The sequence below is a fragment of the Adiantum capillus-veneris genome, chromosome 23, assembly GCF_014529385.1.
Source record: "Adiantum capillus-veneris isolate H3 chromosome 23, ASM1452938v2, whole genome shotgun sequence".
Lineage (NCBI taxonomy): Eukaryota > Viridiplantae > Streptophyta > Polypodiopsida > Polypodiales > Pteridaceae > Adiantum > Adiantum capillus-veneris.
In genome coordinates, this window is record NC_140953.1 from 73,973,491 (window position 1) to 73,994,478 (window position 20,988).

General features: G+C 42.5%; 1 protein-coding gene across 1 annotated transcript in view; it reads left to right on the forward strand.

Annotated features, from left to right (window-relative positions):
* The window catches only part of LOC147427988 (heme oxygenase 1, chloroplastic-like), a 40,660-nt gene extending 25,756 nt beyond the window's left edge, over nt 1-14,904 (forward strand). Inside the window, exons 2-4 of the mRNA XM_086497623.1 lie at nt 13,870-14,093; nt 14,171-14,278; nt 14,661-14,904. Of these exons, the coding sequence (XP_086353749.1) occupies nt 13,870-14,093; nt 14,171-14,278; nt 14,661-14,753 (425 nt within the window). The 3' untranslated portion in view covers nt 14,754-14,904. The remainder of the gene's footprint in view (nt 1-13,869; nt 14,094-14,170; nt 14,279-14,660) is intronic.
* The last annotated feature ends 6,084 nt before the right edge of the window (nt 14,905-20,988 follow it).

Here is a 20,988-nt window from a genome sequence, read left to right on the forward strand (position 1 = left end):
GCCTCGACCTACAAGCCCTTGCCTACCCGCAAACACTACAAGGTGAGTCGAGGTGATCAACATTGGAAATCACGCTTGATGGTGACCAAAATATACAAGAAAAACAATCAAAAACCCAAAAACTCCAGCCACAAAAGGCCACTCTCAAACCATTGCAAAGCCTTCACCAAACTCCACTCTGTTGGACTCTTTGGAGTAGCGCCAACCCTAATGGCACCGATACAGGGTCACATAGTCTTGCAGAAAGCCGCACCTTCTTCCCTCAATTCCTTGCACACACACATCCATGGAAACCTCAAAACTTCCATAGACTCTCCCAAGTGTAAAATTGAAGAGAGAAAGCTCTCATTCACTCCTCCATACACTCGAAAACAGGATGGGAAGGCAACGGGATTGCACTAGACCACCTGTAGGAACCCTGCTTCCTTCCCCACACAGAGAGGTGAAAGTGTCAAAACTTGGCTTCCAAAATGCTCCTGCAGCCCAAGCACTCACGGCAGCGTCATTGATGTGGCAATTTGAAGCCATTTCACACCTTTTTTGACCATTTTTTGACCTTCATTGGCCCAGTTTTGGCCAATTTTGACTCCTGGCGGGCATTTTTCGCAAGAAAAACCCCAAACGGACTCCAAAATTCACCAAATTTCGCACGCTTGATCCTCGAATTCCAAAGCACATTTCCACATCTCCACATTCCATTTTTGACCACTTCTAGGGCGATGCACGTATCACTGCAGATCAGGCGCCGCAAATAGACAGTTACCGCATGTGTCAAACTTCTCGAGCGGGATGAGAGTGCCCACACTTGTCACTTGCATTATTTACATTCTAGAAAGCTCAAACACATTATATCAAGCCAAAATAAGCCACCTAGAACCATATCCAAGGCCCCGATACCCTATCCAGGCATGTACGTATGCTCGACTGCCGACACGCAAGCACGCATATTTACAATGTGTACACGTTGCACCTTTTTCCGAACTTGAAACCACTTTGCAAAGCTCCCAAATGCATGTATTTACATCTTTTTGTACATATGACCATGCATATAAACGCTACTTTGAAGTTTGTACACACCAAAAGCGGTCTATCATCATTGCCCACCCTCTAGGTAGAGCATTTATGCTCAACCAAGAGACAATTTGCATCTGGAACCACGTCCCTTGCAAAATATTTCTTCAGTCTATAACCATTTATTCTATAGCGCAAACGTTCACCAGACAATTTTTCCAACTCATAGGTGCTATTAGAAAATACATGCTTCACTTTGTATGGACCCAACCATTTGTCCCTCAATTTCTTCTGAAAAGTAAAATCCAAGCGAGAATCATACTTCATCACCAAATCTCCTTCTTTGATCTCTTTCTCTGGCAGTCTCTTATTCATTTTCTCCATCCTTGTTTCTGCTTGTTGAAGATAATAATCATTGGCTTTCTCTCTATTCATTCGCAACAACTCTAGAGAAAGAATTCTTTCTTGCAGCTTGTCACTATGCTCACCTTGCATTCTGCACAACGACTTCAAGGCATCCAACTGCACTTGTATGGGCATAAGAGCTTCCTTTCCATAAACAAGTTCATATGGTGTAAACTGTGTTGACACTCTATAGGCAGTTCTATAAGCCCACAAACACTTTTCCATGTCCAAGTCCCACTCTTTAGGATTCTCTCTAGCATACTTTAATAGCATCTTCACAATTTGACCATTGCAGTTCTCAACCAACCCATTGCATTGTGGGTCGTAAGGAGAAGAATGCCTATGCTGAATTTTCAATTTCTCCATGAGAGCAGCAACAAGTTTTCCCCTAAACCCTGGTCCACGATCAGAAATGATAACCATAGGAGCCCACAGCTATATCTTTTGCTATTGTTGGTCCTCGGCATTGGACCTACTACATCTACTCCCCATTTTGCAAATGCATCAAAAGACATTATAGCTTTTTGAGGCTCAGCCAAAAGCTTCCGATTTGCAAACACTTGGCATTCATGGCATGACTTGCACCAAAAATAAGCATCTCTCATCATAGAGGGCCAACAGTAACCTGCTCTTAAAACACGAAAGACAACCTGATCCTTGCCTTGATGGCCTGTTTCTTCATGGCAGTGCTCCAAAATCAAGCCTATCTCTTCTTTGTACGTCACTTTTCTCAAAGTGCTATCCTTGCCATAAAGCATGAGATCCTCACCTACCAATATGTAGTTTCTTGCTTTTGCAACTATTCTCTGACGCCGAACTTTTGACATGCCCTCTGGACATTGCGCTTTACCAAGAAATACTTCTACATCTTGCAATGATTCCCTTCCTGCATACAAGGCTTCCTTGACCTTTAAAGGAGCTACCAAGGCATCCAACTTGTCCCTAGCCAACTCATCAGCTTCTTTATTCTGCTCACGAGGAACATGCTTAAACTGTATCTTCTCAAACTCATGCAAAAGCTTCTTGATGCCATAGAACCACTTCTTCAAATTGTCTTTCTTAACATTCCACAAACCAAGCAACTGATTCATGACTAGCAATGCATCGCCTTTTGCAATGACCCTCTTCAATCCAAACTCAACACACTGCTTCAACCCAAGGAAAAGCGTGAGATACTCGGCCTCATTGTTACTGTCAGCTTCATCAAGATCGTAAGCTCTAGAAAAGATTACATCGCCTTCTGGGTTCTTAATGACTATCCCACCACTTGCCTTTTGAAGAACTTTCCTGTATGCACCATCAAACATCATTGTATACGCATCTGTAATATCTACTTCCTCTTCATGATCATCCTTGTCAACCCTTGGGTAAGATGGAAGCTTCCCCCCCTTATGTACCACTATGTCTGCCAAGTGAGCTTTGACAGAATGATCCACTTTAAACTCAAACTCATACTCTTGAAGCTCCAAAGTCCACTTTAAGATGCGCTTGCTAGGCTTCAAATGTTGCACTACATTAGGCAAAAGATTCGATGTGGTGAGCACATAGAACTTTTGGGGTAACAAATAGGTTTTGAACCTTCGACAAGCAAGAACCAAGGCAAATGCCCACTGTTCCATTTCTGTGTAGGAGAACTCGCTTACATTCTTCATCTTGCTCTCAAAATAAATTGGCTTGAAGTTCCTTCCTTGCTTTTGTAAGAGAACCGACCCAAAAGCTATTGAGAACTGACCCAAAAGCTACTGACCCGACACTAGTAGATACATAGAAAATCGATTGCAAGTCAGGAGGACTCACTGTTGGTAAAGCACACAATATCTCCTTGATGCCATCAAAAGCCTGTTGCATGTCTTCATTCCATTCAAACCCTTGAACTCTTTGACTCAATTTCTGGAGAGGATACACATACTGACATAGCATCCAGAAAAAAACGTGACAAGTACCTGAGCTTATGCACAAATGATGCTAAATCCTTTGTGTTGTTGGGCGGATCCATAAGCAACAAAGCCTTAACTTTCTCTGGATCAGCTTCTATTCCATTTTGGGAAACCACATGTCCTAGCAAATGGACTCTGGCATGAGCAAATTTACACTTCTTTGGGTTGAGTTGCCAACCCTCTTGTTGAAGCCTTTCAAAACTCAACCTCAGCTTTCCCAAATGTGTGACCCTTGAGCTATAACACACAATGTCATCCATGAAAACACGAATGAACTTACCCAAGTAGGGACCAAACACTCTATTCATCCATCCTTGGAAGGTAGCATATGCATTAACCAGCCCAAAAGGCATTCTTTTGTAGGCAAAACAACCCCAAGGAGTAATGAAGGTCGTTTTCAATCGATCTTCGATTGCTATCAAGATCTGAAAGTAGCCAGAAAATCCATCCATGATTGAGTAACGTTCATGACCTGCAACTTGATTGAGGATTTCATCTAGAAAGGGTAGTGGATAATGATTCCTTTTTGTGGCAGCATTCAAAGGTTTGAAATCAACACATATCCTAAATCTTCCGTTCTTCTTGGGCACAATAACAACTAGAGAGACCCATTCAGACTCCTCCACTCGAAAGATGAAATCTGCTTCCAAAAGCTTCGTCACCTCTTCATGAAGTGCCTTCTCATGAATGACCTCCAACCTCCTAAGCTTTTGAACCTTTGGCTTGGCACCTTCTTTTAGATTGATTCTATGCTCGACTCCTTTAGCTCCTTGCAACTTTGTATATTCAGTAGCGAATAGCTTTGGAAATTCCTTGAACATGTCTTCATACTCCTTTTTTTCTTTTTTTTGTCAAGTCCTCTCCTAGCATGCTTCTTACATTCACTTTGGCAGGCTCTACAATTGCTTTTGGACTATCCTTCTTCTCCTTGACATTCACATCATGCATCGATGCTTCCTTTTCAACACTTATCCCAAAAAGATCAGGACATAATTGCATCAATCCTTCCTCTACACTTTCTTCTGATGTCGTAGACGACGCATCACTATTGTATGACGTAGTTTCTGTCAAATCTGTATCTTGCATCTCCAATAGGGGTTGTGTACGGTTCTCGTGTGTCTTCATGTTGTAGACAATGGTCCTTCCTTTCTCTTTGTCGGGGATGGTGATCAAGCCCGTGCCCCAATCCTGCTTAGCACCAAGAATTATAAGCCATGGCCTCCCTAAAATGATCGGATAAGCATTCTCACCCGCTTGCATCACGTAGCAATCAACCAAGCACTCAATCCCCAAGACTTTTATCTTCACATCTTCAGCTATTCCAAGACACCTTGCCTTTTTGTGGTTGGCCATCCTCATACGGATCGAAGCATTCACTGACATCTTAACGCATGCTTCCTTCATGATAGCCTCGGTCATGACACACACCTGGGCACCACTATCCATATATGCTTGCACTTCCGTCTTCTTTCCCAGCATAGCTTCAACTATTGGCACCATATCCACTGGGTGACCAACCCTCAAAGATGACACCATGCTTTGACGCTTTTCCTTCTTGGAAGGAAGCCGCGTACTCACACATTTGGTCCACTGCCTCCTCAATTTAGCATTCAAAGCCACCAACTGACCAAAAGATATATTTGCCTTTTGATTTCGTATGTCGTCGACAATATCATAGTCTTCAACACCTTAGCCAAGGAGGTAGTCCTTTGGACCAATTTTCCTTCTTCGCCGCCTCTTGCTACTTTCTGGTTTGTCTTCTACCTTAGCCTTTCCTTTTCTTGCCCTTGTTTTCCTCTCTTCTTCTGTCTCTTTCTCCCTTTCATGCCTAGCTCTCTCATTGGCCAAAACATCTACATCTTGATGCTCAAGGGTAATGATGTTGATAGCTCTACCTTCTCCATTTCCAGGCAATAGTTGTGGTGGTTGTTGTGGCGACGGTGCTTCTAGTGCCCGCTCTTGATGATTTTCTTCTATTCTTCCTCGACCACGTCCATATAAGGTGTATATCCCTCCTCTCTCTCTTGGTGGTTCAGGACAATCAGGGGCGTAGTGACCCTCTTCATCACAATTGTAGCATCTTTCTTGTAGCCTTCGTCCCCTACCTCTCCCAGCTGGCCGCTCTTCTCTTTGGTTTTTATTCATTATGTTAATTCTTAATTCTTGCAACTGACTGGCAAGATCATGTAGAACCCGGGCTGTAACAGGATCTGGACCTTGAACCACTCGCTCCACTCTATTATCCGTTGTCACAGGGACCATTGGTTGCACTACAACTGGCTCAGTATGTGTCAGGCCTTGCTCCCACCTTCTCTTGATCTTCTTGCTCTTGGCCTCGGCAATTTCCACAGTTCTTTCAAATGTAGCAGGCTCATCTTGATCGACCTTCTCCCTTACACTTGGATGGAGACAATCCATAAACTGACGTACTTTAAAGAAATCCCCTGGAGGTACTTGGGATGCCGCCTCTAATTGAACCCAAAGCCCTTTGAAGTGTTGCAAAAACTCTTTAAAGTTAGCATGAACATCTTGCTGCAAACCTCTCAATTTTGTTGTCGCTTCTGTTGCGGTTAGTTTCTTTCCAAACTTGTCAAAAATTGCCAGCTTCACCTGCTCCCATGTTTGCTTTTTTTCTTCCTCTAAACCTTCAAACCACTCCCGAGCTTCTCCTTTGAGTGCGAGAGGAAATACATGAAGCTTGGCTTCGTCATTCACAATGTGCATACCAAGTGTATGCCACTCGAAATCCGCAATCCAGTCCTTTACATCCTCCTTCCCTGTGAACACTGGCGGACTATAAGCCATCTCTTCGGAGTCGCATCTCCCTTGCGTGAGTAACTCCACAAAAGTTGAAGTCTTGCACCTCAACCAAACCATCACTTTTCTTCAATGAATCTCGAACTTCACAGCAAAACCGCTTCACCTGGGTACACAACTGGCAAATTTCCGCTCCCCAGCAGGATCGCCAAAGGATGATGGAGCAAAAGATGTCGTGTGCACATTCACACACCCAGAAAACTCATCACAATACAAAGAATTTATTTAAATTCCTCACCTCACTCACCACCACTCAAAAGCTTCCTAAAAAATTCTACCCACAAGCTCAACTCAAACTCCAAACGCCTCGACCTACAAGCCCTTGCCTACCCGCAGACACTACAAGGTGAGTCGAGGTGATCAACATTGGAAATCACGCTTGATGGTGACCAAAATATACAAGAAAAACAATCAAAAACCCAAAAACTCCAGCCACAAAAGGCCACTCTCAAACCATTGCAAAGCCTTCACCAAACTCCACTCTGTTGGACTCTTTGGAGTAGCGCCAACCCTAATGGCACCGATACAGGGTCACATAGTCTTGCAGAAAGCCGCACCTTCTTCCCTCAATTCCTTGCACACACACATCCATGGAAACCTCAGAACTTCCATAGACTCTCCCAAGTGTAAAATTGAAGAGAGAAAGCTCTCATTCACTCCTCCATACACTCGAAAACAGGATGGGAACGCAACGGAATTGCACTAGACCACCTGTAGGAACCCTGCTTCCTTCCCCACACAGAGAGGTGAAAGTGTCAAAACTTGGCTTCCAAAATGCTCCTGCAGCCCAAGCACTCACGGCAGCGTCATTGATGTGGCAATTTGAAGCCATTTCACACCTTTTTTGACCATTTTTTGACCTTCATTGGCCCAGTTTTGGCCAGTTTTGACTCCTGGCTTGCATTTTTCGCAAGAAAAACCCCAAACGGACTCCAAAATTCACCAAATTTCGCACGCTTGATCCTCGAATTCCAAAGCACATTTCCACATCTCCACATTCCATTTTTGACCACTTCTAGGGCGATGCACGTATCACTGCAGATCAGGCGCCGCAAATAGACAGTTACCGCATCTGTCAAACTTCTCGAGCGGAATGAGAGTACCCACACTTGTCACTTGCATTATTTACATTCTAGAAAGCTCAAACACATTATATCAAGCCAAAATAAGCAACCTAGAACCATATCCAAGGCCCCGATACCCTCTCCAGGCATATACGTATGCTCGACTGCCGACACGCAAGCACGCATATTTACAATGTGCACACGTTGCACCTTTTTCCGAACTTGAAACCACTTTGCAAAGCTCCCAAATGCATGTATTTACATCTTTTTGTACATATGACCATGCATATAAACGCTACTTTGTACACGCCAAAAGCGGTCTATCAACGTGTAGGGGCGCTACCAAGGGGGTACCATATGACATCGTGAGTTAACCGAGCTGTTTATGTATGATTTATGGTTTGTTTTGGTGAGTTGATTTCAACTATTAGATGGCCATAAACTTATGTAAGAGTATATGGTTAGACATCCCGAACCGCATAGGCAAATATGATTAAAGTGACTTTCTTTTTGGATTACCGTTTGTTGTGTAAGTACCATATGGGTAAAATGATGTGATAGTCTATATTATAGAGCTGAGCTTGATGCATTGGTTTGAGGTCAAATACTTCCATTTGCGTGTTTTGCACGGTCCCGAAAATGCCAAAAAAGTTGTTTTTTGCATATGTGTGAAGTTATTGGTTATTGTTGACCTAAAGGTCAAAGCTGTTTTGCATCATGTTTATTGTGATGGAATGTTATTATATGATGTATGGGAACTCATGAATTGATGTGGATGCCTCATATGCATGGTTATGACTGCTTTCCATTTTCTAGGTCAAATCTAGCTCTATGTGCTAGGGAGGTGAAGTGCAGATATGATGCATCAACTTTGCATGGTTGGATGTTGTCAAAAAAAGATTTTTATATCATGATTAGTTGTTGGTCGGACTCCTTTTATGCATGAAAGAATCATGTCTTAAGGGTTATATATGTGTAGACTCCGATTGATTGTAGGGGTTATGTCAAACTCCAAGTGTGAGAGTTGGTTCAATGTGGTTACAATATATGGTTAAGGGCTGAAATTCCCTCATGGATTATAGTTGAAATTTTATGATGGAAGCCGGTGTGGTTCATGGTTTTTTTTTCTTGGATATGGTTATGCTATTGAAATGTTGCCGAAATTTTTGCAGACATGTTATGTTCTAAAGTGGTTATGCAGGATTGGTCGTGCCTCACCCAAGTTGGGTCGTGTGATGTGATTGGATTATGGTTTATGGTTTATATCTTTGGGAATGAATCATGAAGTGATCTAGATAGTTTATGGTGGACGTGTAAAGATAGAGACCCTGTACAATCTGACTGCATGGAAAAGATTGTTTGTGCATATGGAAAGTGCTATTGTGATTGGACTCATATGTTATGTTTCTCATGGCAACGTCGCTACAAGACTTGGATCACATACATCTCTTAGTCTTAAACTAAAGGGTCATTGACCTGGGGATTTGCTAGATCGAGGGTGTTGCCTAGGTCTTCTTCTTTTTGTTAGGCTCATTTACACGGTTAGTGCGTCGGGGGTTGAATGACCTACACGGCTAACGCGTGGGGGATTTTGTCTTGGCTTTACCTAAACACCTGGTGCTGAGCATTGAAGAGGCGTGGCGCCTAAATTGGTATGGTTGGTATTGATACCCTACCGTCTACTGGTATTTGGGATCCTTTCAGAGCTCGGGTTCATGGAGGGAGATAAAGCGGCCTCAGCTTATGTCTGGCTCAGGTAGGTTGGAGGTGTTTTGGCTCGCTCCTGACGAAGTGAAATTCTCTCTGTCCGTAGTAGAGCGGATATGGATGGGTGGACAGGTCGATCTCTGGGAATCGACACGCCCAAGTGGACTTGGGTTACGTGCGACCGCAACAAGCAAAAAAAATTTCTATGGTTCTTTCCTTGAGTGATACAGAACACTGCCAAAGCTCTGATACCAATGTAAGGTGCAGAGGAATGAATGTTGAACTTTGCTCAAGATGAGTGCTCTGAACTGTGCTCAAGGTTCCTTTTACTTACGGAAGGGAGAGCCTTCCGTTCCTTTAGTGAGAGAGTGCAATGGACACAAACAAAGTGGTGAACATTGTGAATGAAGGTGCTGAGACTGGGAGATAGAGAGAGAAGAATACGACACCAGAATGTTGTCAAACCCTCCTCCGGAAGCCCCACTCTCTATGGCGAGAGCGGTCAACTATTGATTGCACAAATCTCTACAATGCTTTGGACTTGTTGACGATGTCGACAACGATGAGAACGACAATGAGACGGGCTGAGATCTGAAAATGCTAAGGGCTGAAATCCGCAAATCTTTATCTGCTGAATTTTGACTCTATGTCGGTGACGATGTCGATGGCGACGATGCGACGATGACGCGCTGAAACGCAGATGTTGAAATCTGCGCTTTCCGGGCTGAATCTGCAAACTTCGCGTGATCTGACCGTGCGGCGAGGATCTGCTGCGGGAAGGTGAGATCTGCGAGGTTCGGGGGTTCTACTGTGGGTACTGACTGCTGGAAACTGAAAACACTGATGCTTGTGGAGATTCCGTCGCGAAGTTCTGCAAAAACACTGAAGTGTCTTGCAGATGCAAAAATGCTAGGGCTGAAAATGGTCTTGCTGTGGAGAATCTGCTAATCCTGGGGCTTCTGCTTGGTCTGCTTTCGCCAGGGATCTGCAAGAGCAAAAACGTTGGCTGATCTGGTCCAAAAACGCTAGCTTCCTGCTGTTATGCAAAAACGCTAGGGCATCCGGGGGTTCTGCTGAGAAGTTGCCTGTTGAGCGAGTGCTCCTGCTGCCTCTTCTGCCAGAAAGTGCTAGCTCCGTTTGCTTATATATTATCTTAGCAAAATTGCCCTACCTAGTTCCCAACAAAAGTCACTTAATAAATAAGTGAAAAATGTCAAAAATAGGGAAAATAGGTTCTGTGCATTGGAAAATGCTCCCGATGGATTCTGATGGTAATGCTGATGGTCATGTTGTGTGCAATTGGAGGATATGCATCTAATCTAAGTGACTGGTCATGCACGGTCTGCGAACAGACTCACAAAAGTGCAAGATCACTTTCTTTCTAAACTGACTTGACGGACACATAGGGTTGGATGTGTCACGTGACAACACCTTTCTTATGATGAATCTCTCGGATCGCATCACGAAGGAAGTTTCCAAAGAGAAGCATGCACATCCATTGTGGAAACGGATTCTTGACGAGTTTGACGAGACCTCGTTTGCCAGATAGATCACACTTGAACGGGAGTTGTACAACCTCCAGTTCAAGGATTTCAACTCACTCGATGGGTTGACCCGCCGCATGCGGGAACTCCGGGACAACCTTGTCTCTGCCGGAGGTGACATCACCTTGGCACGCATGGCTGGCTTCTTACTATCCAAGCTTCCCCCAGGCTTTGATCCCTACTTTCAGAGTTTACTCATATTTGGACGTACCTCTTTTCCCACTTGGGACGAGATTCTCCCTTTCCTTGGACAGATTGAGGGGCACTCTGCATTCCGAGCCGGAGGTGCTGTTGATGCAGAAGGAGTTTTGATAGTTCAAGGAGGTAACAAGAAAGGTAAAGGTAAGAAGAAGAAGAAGAAGAATAAAGACATTGAATGTTACCATTGCCACAAGAAAGGGCACAGAGAATCAAAATGCAGAAAGAAGAAGCGAGACGAGGCAAATAGGAAGAAACAGACAGCCCTTTACTGGCGCTATCTCCCCTCTTTTCGGATCTACCTCTAATTTGGTAAGCTGAGCCACTGCTTTTACCACTAGACTTCCTCCTAATTTCTTTATTCAAGATAGAGCCTCGAATACCATCAAAGGTTAAAACAGGGTTGTTGCTACGTGAAACAACCAAAGATTTCCAACTATTAGGCAAGGTCATCAACAAGAAAATAGCCTTTAATTTATCATTAAAGTCTGACAGACCTGAATCCTGCAATTGACTCGAAATCCTTGTGAAAGCACTCAAATGCTCAGATGCTGGCTTAGACTCATCCAACTCCATGTCCATAAGTTTACGCATAAGGTGCACTTGATTCACAGGAGTTGTATTTTCGTAAGTGTCCTTTAGCTTATTCCATATAGCATAAGCTGTATCAAAACGGTTAATGTCCATATGTACATCATTAGACACAACCATTTTAATGTATGCAATGGCCTTCGTATTGAGTCTAGCCCAATCCTCATCTGGCATGGTTACAGCCTTAGTTTCCAAGAGCGCATCATCGCAATCTTTGAGAAACAAAATGCCTTCTATTTGTTCTTCCGCAGATCAAAGCCAGTGCCGTCAAACCTCTTGATTTCAAGAAGGGGTTTAGTGTGACTGCTACTAGAAGCATTAGCGGCCACAATTTAACAATGCACTAAAGACACAAATGTTGTAATTTGTTTGACAACAAATAACCAGCTGATTATTCAGCCAAGAACAATCAAATTTCCGAGCAAGTTAGAGAGCAAGGATCACTGCCACTGTGTCCAAATGCATATACAGTAGTAAAAGTGATAATTTTCAGCAAAGAAGCTGAAATTTCAGCATTCAAAACACGTATGCAACGTCGACGAGTGACTCCCACTTCAGCAATATTACCAAAAATGCATTTGCAATAGTCCCAGATCTACATATGATCTCTAGAACAACTGCAACATGAATATTCAGCAATTCAATAACTTGATGAGAGTTACCTGACGCATGTATTGCATACATAAAAGTGCTTATTGATTTTTGATACATGAATCAACAATAAATTTTTGCAATTTCTCGACAATCTCACACGTGGGAGGTAAAACCACAATTTATCATACAAAATTTTGCATCAGCAATGTCTCCAAAGTGTATTATATGCATCAATCTTGCCAAAAGGCAGAAATTTCAGCAAAATCTCCAAAATACTTGGTCAAGTTCAAGAACTATCCTTCTGTTAATGCGAAGTGGATGGAGGACTTGGCATATACTTTAGAGCTTTGCCTTGCGGCTTTTGGTCTAGCTGCGACTATTAAAAAAGTGCATGTCGATTCAGCAGGTTGAGTCTGGTGGTGCAATGCGTACGAGGAGCCACTTTACTCCTTTGTCGCAAACTCACGACAGATTGAGATAAAGTCAATAAATTTGTCTTTGAGCTCCACCGTGTCTCGTCTCAAGTTTTCTCAGTTGTGATTCTCTTTCAAGTTCAAGTATTTACTGTGCTCAGTTCAGTCGTGGTTATGTTGTTGATTCACCGTGTCACGTGACACATCCAACCCTATGTGTCCGTGGACAAGCTACAGCACGACAAGGGTTCAGTTCAGTCAAGTCAGTCTAGAATAGGAAGTGATATGGTACTTTTGTGAGTCTGTTCGCAGACGGTGCATATCCAGACACTTAGATTAGATGCATATCCTCTGGTTGCACACAACATGACTATCAGATTCCAGTTAGATCCCATCAGTAGCATTTTTACAGTGCATAGGCCTATTTTCCCTATTTTTGACATTTTTCACTTATTATTTTTTAGTGACTTTTGTTGAGAAGTAGGAGGGCAATTTTGCTAAGTTTGTATATAAGCAAACCAAAGTTAGCACTTTCTGGCAGAAGAGGCAGCAGGAGCACCAGTGCTCAACAGGCAACTTCTCAGCAAGAACCTTGGTTGCAGTTTCTCCTCCAAGCAAGAACTTCAGTTGCTAGCGTTTTTCATCTAGAAGAACTGAGCCTAGCGTTTTCTTTTCCAAGCAAGCATCGCCAAAGATCCCAGTCTGCTAGCGTTTTTCCTCCAAGAAGGCTTTGCAGCCCTGGCGTTTTTCAGAAGCCCTAGCATTTCCAGTTGCAGCCTCAGCCATTGCGATTTTCAGCAGATGAAGACCAGCAGATTTCAGCCCTAAAGACCAGCAGTTTCCAGCCATAAAGACCAGCAGATTTCAGCCATTAAGAACCAGTTTTCAGCCATTAAGAACCAGCCCATTTCAGCGTTTTTGGTGCCAGGCAAATTCAACCATCAGCGTTTTTGGGACAGCAGCGAATCAGCGATAGATTTCAGCCATTAGCGTTTTTGGACAGCAGTACCAAAACAGCAGATTTCAGCAGATAAGGAGTAGCCGATTTCAGCCATAGCGTCGGTCTCGCCATCCCCGTCGTCGACATCGACCTATCCTAGACTTGCATCATTCACATGCATTCAGTTTGTGCCAGTTTGTGCAATCAATAATATACCACTCTCGCCGACGAGAGTAGGGCCTTCGGAGGAGGGTTTTACAACGTCTCTGGTGTCGTATTCTCTTCTCTCTCTATCTCTCCGTCTCATACACTTGCACGCACAGTGTCCACTCACTTTGTTTGTGTCCATTGCACTCTCTCATTAAGAACGGAAGGCTCTCCCTTCCATAAGAACAAAAGGAACCTTGAGCACAGTTCGGAGCACTCATCTTGAGCAAAGTTCAAACATTCATTCCGTTGCACCTTACACACCGCCTTGTTAGTGACTTGTAGGTTACAGTTCTACCTTCGAAACCACATGTTATGGCGGTGTCTTTTGTGTGTCATCATGTTCCTATGCAAACTTTGATTGATTGATTTTAATTTCCTACTTTGAGGAATTCTGAACTCTTCATTCATCATTGTCAAGACTTCTATCTATATTTACAGATGCAGAATTTAGAAACACGGGATTGGAAAGGGCTGAAGCTCTTGCCAAGGACATTGAGTGGTTCAAAGAACAGGGCCATGAAATACCAGAACCTGGTGAACCTGGTTTAACTTACTCAGCTTTGTTGAAAGAGTTGGCCGAGAAGGACCCTCCTGCATTTATATGCCACTTCTACAATGTGTATTTTGCACATTCAGCAGGGGGTCGCATGATTGGGAGACAGGTATCGTTTTTAATTACAACGGCATGGATTCTCTTGGGTAGATTACGCTTAATTGCTGTGATAAACTCCCGTCTCAGGTTGCTGACAAGGTGCTGGGTGGTCGGGAGCTTGAGTTTTACAAGTGGGATGGAGACTTGAAAGAGATTCTTGCTGCTGTAAAGGAGAAGCTTAATAAAGTCTCTGAGGTAATTTTAGCTTTCTAAAGCAAGCCCTTAGTGAAGAAGTGAGATAGGCGCACACTTGAATGTTTCATCTTTTATACTTAGTGGACCTACCTTTGCATGTGAAGCATTGAAATTTTCTTTGTTTTCTCTCTCACACACACACACACACACACACACATATGCGCTCCATATATCTATGTGCGTGTGTGTGTCACACACCTAAGGGAACCTATGGATTAGATCTCATTCATGCTAACAAATTTGGATGACTTCTAACATCATGCACTTATGGAGTGCAAAGGACTTTATCAACATTTAATGAGCTATTTGAGAGCCTTTACCTTGTTAAATCTAGAATTTGCGGTAGAAAGGTTTGTCATGGTTGCTATCTTTTTGGTTTCAGAATTGGACAAGGGACGAGAAGAACAGGTGTCTGCAAGAGACAGAGAAGTCTTTCAAATTCTCGGGGAAGTTACTTCGCTTAATAGTTTCATAATGAAGAAAGAGCCATTGTTTTGTTGACAGCTTTGTAAATTGTCTCGTTTGCTATCGTGGCTTTCTAATGAACGACGAACCATTGTTTTACTGATAGATTTATGAATTATCTGATTTTCTTTGAAATGTTTAGAGAATGCCTCTTTATACTCTTCAGTCAGAAACAAATTTTGTGTTTTACAAACTGAAGCTCAAATCGTTTTATTTTGCATGTGTGCAAATTGAGTTGGACGACTAGTTTAGAAAGAAAAGACAGAAGGGTCTTGTTGCGAGAGAGAGAGAGAGAGAGAGAGAGAGAGAGAGAGAGAGAGAGAGAGAGATTATTATCGTCCTTGGAGGTCAAATGGGATCAAAGATACATGTGATGTACTATGTGTAGGGGTGATAAGTGGCTCGATGCCCAAAGATCGTGGTGATGAGAGTTGCAATGGAGAGCCTACACTCGTTGGAGAGGGAGTATGTAGGTCTAGGCCATGGCTGAAAATGTGAGGAAAGCAAGTTCGGATGTGAGCAGAAGTTTGAGCACTCTAGTAGCGTGTGGTGCTCGGATTCTCGAACTTGTAGTGAGCATAATGTCCATAGTCGATGGGACTCTTCTTCGTTGCCCCAACGCCCCATCTCACATCGGAGGGAGTGGGAGCTGAGCCAAATGGCTGTGATATTGCGTATCACCGACAAGGAGATATGCTCAAGCATATAAGGGTGAGTACTGTGTCCACTTTTGGCAAAGAACATGGTTTTGTAGTTGGGGTGTAATGTATGGAGAGAGAGAGAGAGAGAGCGAACTTTTAGGGTCAAGAGGAAGCGAGAGGAAACCTTTTAGGGTTAGAAGGAAGAGAGAGAATTGAACTGCCGTTGAGACACATCAAGTGGGCCTTGGCTAGGGAGGCCAAAAAAGACGCTATGCTTGTCTCATGTTATATCAATGGGCGCTTATAACTCCCCATCACATCAATTATGGATACATTTAAGGATTATTTGTAAGTCCGTAATGTATGGTTTGCTTAATCGCAGATTCTTCCATTATCATTATTTGAAATTCTCGTATGCCATCTCCGACATGAATTAAAATTGGCAGAGGTTTGTTGCTTCGGCATAAATTTCATTGCCATGATTGTGGTCTGAAGGGGTTCTTGTTTAACGACGTGCTTGTAATGAAAATAATAATGTGTGCAATATGCAAGTTTGTTGCTCATGGTCACACACATGCATATACACATACACTATGTAAAACACATGAAAACATGCCTATTATTATCCAAGGTTAGACACACTCAAATATTCTTGTTGAATAAGCATGGTAAGCATGTTTGATCATATCATACAAATATCATACGAACATGAGAATATGATAAATTCACCGTACGAGTGGGAAAATTACGTTGAATTTTGAAAGATATTGCCATTAGGTCTCCTTAATCTCGGGAAAAAAAAGTTTTTTCAAAACATATTAAGTGCGTAAGTGAAGGGCGAGTCTAGGAAATGAAAGACAAATGAAAGTGGAAAGTCAAAAGGCATACCAAGGTGGAAAGTCAAAAGACCTTTTGTGTCAATATAAAAGGATGGTCGACTTCACATCGTATATTTGTGTTTCTCGTTTCTTTTAGCGTTTTCTTCTATTTAAAGTGTCCTCTCTCTCTCTCTCTCTCTCTCTCTCTCTCTCTCTCTCTCACACACACACACACACACACACACACACACACACACACACACACACACACACACACACAGTTGTATCAGTCCTCATGTCCAACTGATATTGTTGCAAATCTATGTGCTTCGTCATTGCTTGTTGCTATGTTATAGACTAATGCATCGCTTTTGTTGTTATTGAGGGAATCTTTGAATTATGAATATTTTTAATTTTTTTAAAGCCTTTAGGAATATCTTTTAATTTTTCTAGTAGATGCTATGATTGTTAAAAAAGAAAATAGGAGCCGAATCCAAAGAGATGTGAGAAGTAGGGGAATAAAATCGGAGGGAATTCCCTTTTCGACCGTCGAAGCATGCATAGAGGAGAGAGCGAACGGGTGCAGGAGGTGACGGGCGGACGATGCTCGAGGGTAATGGGCAGAGGAGTGTGTGTGTGATCCACTTGCTGTGAGATTTTTTAAATAAAATTATTATGCTTGCCATCATCTGTAGCAACATCGCGTGGAAGATTGGTTGGTTATGAGAGTCATCGCGAATCGTTGGCTTCTATCCATTGGTTTCGCCTCTCTTAACACTTTTAGAGGTGGGAGGATTGAGTTTCTTGGTAGTTGTTGAAGGCAAGGATCCGGGGAATCGCGTGGAAGGTTGGTTGGTTATGAGGGTTGTCGCGAATCGTTGGTTCTATCCATGTGGGTTCGACTCTCTTAACACTTTTAGAGGTGGAAGGATTGAGTTCCTTGGTAGTTATTGAAGGGAAGGATTTGGGGGGAAATGAATAAAATAGACAGAGAGAGCCAATATATTAGCCATTTAGACCATGACGATTTCAAGGAAAATAGAGAACTTATTGAAATATCTAAAATGCAAAAGTGAAGGATAAGAGTAAGAATGAAAAGGTAGTGCAGGGAAATAGAGAACTTATTGAAACATCTAAAATGCAAAAGTGAAGGATAGGAGTAAGAATGAAAAGGTAGTGACAATGAAACGTCGAAAGATCTTTTACTCGTCTAATACCCTTGAATCTCAAGGGGGCACACTCTGAACTTGTGTATTCCCCACTTTAGCATCATGGCCATTTAGCATAGCTACCTTATAGCGGTGGGAACTAGGGATTTGGATAGATTGAGACATTTCACTAACTAAAAGTCAATGAAATTGTGAGATGCTCCACCATCTACTTGGATTCTCACCTTGCGACCTTGGATAGTCCCATGTATTCTCACAAGCTTGTGTGGTCTAAAAGTAAGTTGCCACATAGAGGCCGTAATATAGCACTCATGAACCGCTTTGGTACGTGTTACTTACACTTTGGTATAGCGAGAGAGGATTCCAGGGGAAGCAATTGCACCATGTACACAGATTTTTCTTTACCCTTGGTATCAAATTTTTCCTTGGGATGATTCTTTTTGCCATGCCCGATTTCCACGAAATTAAAACATAATTTATCCTTTGTTACCTTTTCAAATTGCTAACTTGACACATGGCATGTGGTAAATATTTTTCTTAGTAAATGAAATGGTATATAATCTTCATCGAACTCCAGATGCAGTCAAAGCAGTACAAACTATTTTAACACTAGAAGGTAAAACCTATGAATGGTGGATGTTGTTCAAGGAGAATCGCATCATACCGTGCACATACTGCCTTTGAGGATGTGTTTAGAAAAGAATTTTTGCTACTTAATGAAGAGGAAAGAAAGTGGACTCCATAAGATAAGTATAAATTTATGCATCAGCATAAGAAATTGCTTGAGTATATCTCGCATTATAGAGAGGTTATCCTCAAGATGGAGGCTCTAGATGCCTTCCATTATGTGCTTGGTTTCATCTGTGGGTTAACTTCTGGGCTTCAAAAATATGTTAAAACCAAGGATCCCAAAACGCTTACGAAAGCTATAGTGAAGATTCATATTCACGATGAATCACGATCCATATGAAAAAGCATTGCATAACACACACATGCCTGACACTTTGAATGCATGTGTATCTCATAGTCATAATAAGAGGAAAATGATGGTAGCCTCATATAATGCAAAAGCCCAATGGACATGTATGTTTCAATGCACTCTTTCTCCTCCACGAAATATCATATCATATCATATAAATATCATATGAACATGAGAATATGATAAATTCACCGAACGAGTGGAAAAAATTACGTTGAATTTTGAAAGATATTGCCATTAGGTCTCCCTAATCTCGGAAAAAAAAGGTCTTTCAAAACATATTAAGTGCGTAAGTGAAGGGTGAGTCTAGGAAATGAAAAGACACATAAAAGTGGAAAGTCAAAAGACATACGAAGGTGGAAAGTCAAATGACCTTTTGTGTCAATATAAAAAGATGGTCTACTTCACATTGTATATTTGTGTTTCTCTTTTCTTTTATTTTTCTTTTAACGTTTTCTTCTATTTAAAGTGTCCTCTCTCTCTCTCTCTCTCTCTCTCACACACACACACACACACACACACACACACACAAAGTTGTATCTGTCCTCATGTCCTACTGATATTGTTGCAAATCTATGTGCTTCGTCATTGCTTGTTGCTGCATGTTATAGACTAATGCATCGCTTTTGTTGCTATTGAGGGAATCTTTGAATTATGAATACTTTTTAATTTTTTTAAAGCCATTAGGAATATCTTTTGATTTTTCTAGTAGATGTTATGATTGTTAAAAAAGAAAATAGGACTTGAATCAAAGGAGATGTGCGAAGCAGGGGAATAAAATCGGAGGGAATTTCCTTTTTGGGCGTCGAAGCATGCATAGAGAAGGAGAGAGTAAACGGTGCAGGAGGTGACGGGAGGACGATGCTCGAGGGTGATGGGCAGAGGAGCGTGTGCGTGCGATCCACTTGCTGTGAGATTTTTTTAATAAAATTATTATTATTATGCTTGCCATCAGCTGCTCTGCAGCAACATCGTGTGAAGGTTGGTTGGTTATGAGAGTCGTCACGAATCGTTGGCTTCTATCCATGTGGTTTCGCCTCTCCTAACACTTTTAGAGGTGGGAGGATTGAGTTTCTTGGTATTTGTTGAAGGCAAGGATTCTGGGAATCGCGTGGAAGGTTGGTTGGTTATGAGGGTTGTCGCGAATCGTCGGCTTCTATCCTTGTGGGTTCGACCCTCTTAACACTTTTAGAGGTGGGAGGATTGAGTTCGACCCTCTTAATCGCGTGGAAGGTTGGTTGGTTATGAGGGTTGTCGCAAATTGTCGGCTTCTATCCATGTGGGTTCGACCCTCTTAATCGCGTGGAAGGTTGGTTGGTTATGAGGGTTGTTGCGAATCGTCGGCTTCTATCCATGTGGGTTCGACCCTCTTAACACTTTTAGAGGTGGGAGGATTGAGTTCCTTGGTAGTTATTGAATGCAAGGATTTGGGGAATCTCGTGAGGAAATGAATAAAATAAACAGAGAGAGCCAGTAGGTGGCCCCAATTTTGGAAGCAGGTTGATTAAACGGTATCTTGGGAGATGCGTTCGATAGATTTGAAGTGAAAAAGAGGTGAGCAGACACGTGGAGGCGAGAGAGAAAGGCACATGCTTTTGTATAGCCGACCTCTTCTCTGGTTGCGATAACACGAAGTCGGAGAGAGAGAGAGAGACAGAGAGAAAGAGAGAGGAGCTCACTGCGAGAGCTCGCCCGTTGTGTGGGTGGCGCAGCTGTTGTGTGTTGAGCGTGAACAGGGAGAGAGGGAAGGCCGCGTAGAACACGATTTGCACGATGCTGAGTCGTGGTCGGAAGTGAGGTGCATGGCAGTGGCGGCGGTGGTCATGGCTATGGGAGGCGCAGAGGAAGCTGCCATGCAGCATGGTGGAGGCACAAGGGGGGCGAGTTATCTCGCGATGGGCAGCACACGGGTATGCAGAGCGCCAGGCGATGGCGAGCATGCAAGGCAAGCGAAGAGAGAGGAGAGAGAGGAACTGTTTTTGCTTTTGTTTGGAGCGGAGGCATCTGACGAGATTCTTGTTAATAAACAACGTAGGCCAGTATATTAGCCATTTAGACCATGACGATTTCAGGAAAATAGAGAAATTGAAATATTTAAAATGCAAAAGCGAAGGATAAGAGTAAAAATGAAAAGCTAGTGCGGGGGAAATAGAGAACTTATTGAAACATCTAAAATGCAAAAAGTGAAGGATAAAAGTAAGAAGTGACAATGAAACGTCGAAAGATCTTTTACTCTCAATATAACGAGATGGCATGCAATGTGTATGCTCTTTCTTCCATTGCCTTTCCTGAGCGATTTCATCTTGTTAGAGTTTCCATTTTCTTCCCCCTTTCCTTAGCCCTTTCCTCTCTCCTTGAGTATGTATCTCTATAGCATTAACAAAAGTCTACTTTTGCTCCTAACCTTGCATTTTTGCACTACTATAGCATTGTTTGGAAAGGGGAAATTTGCTATGTTGCTTTTCCCTTAAAAAGTATGGTATAGACAATGCTCTCCTTTATCCTGTCCTATGAATCCTAACTTAAAGGTGTTCTTTTTTTAATTTCTTATTTATTATTTCATTTCTTTGGCTATTTGTACTTGGGGTAAGTTCTTTAGGTGGCGTTATTTCTCTTATTGGCAAGAAGCTTTGCAGGC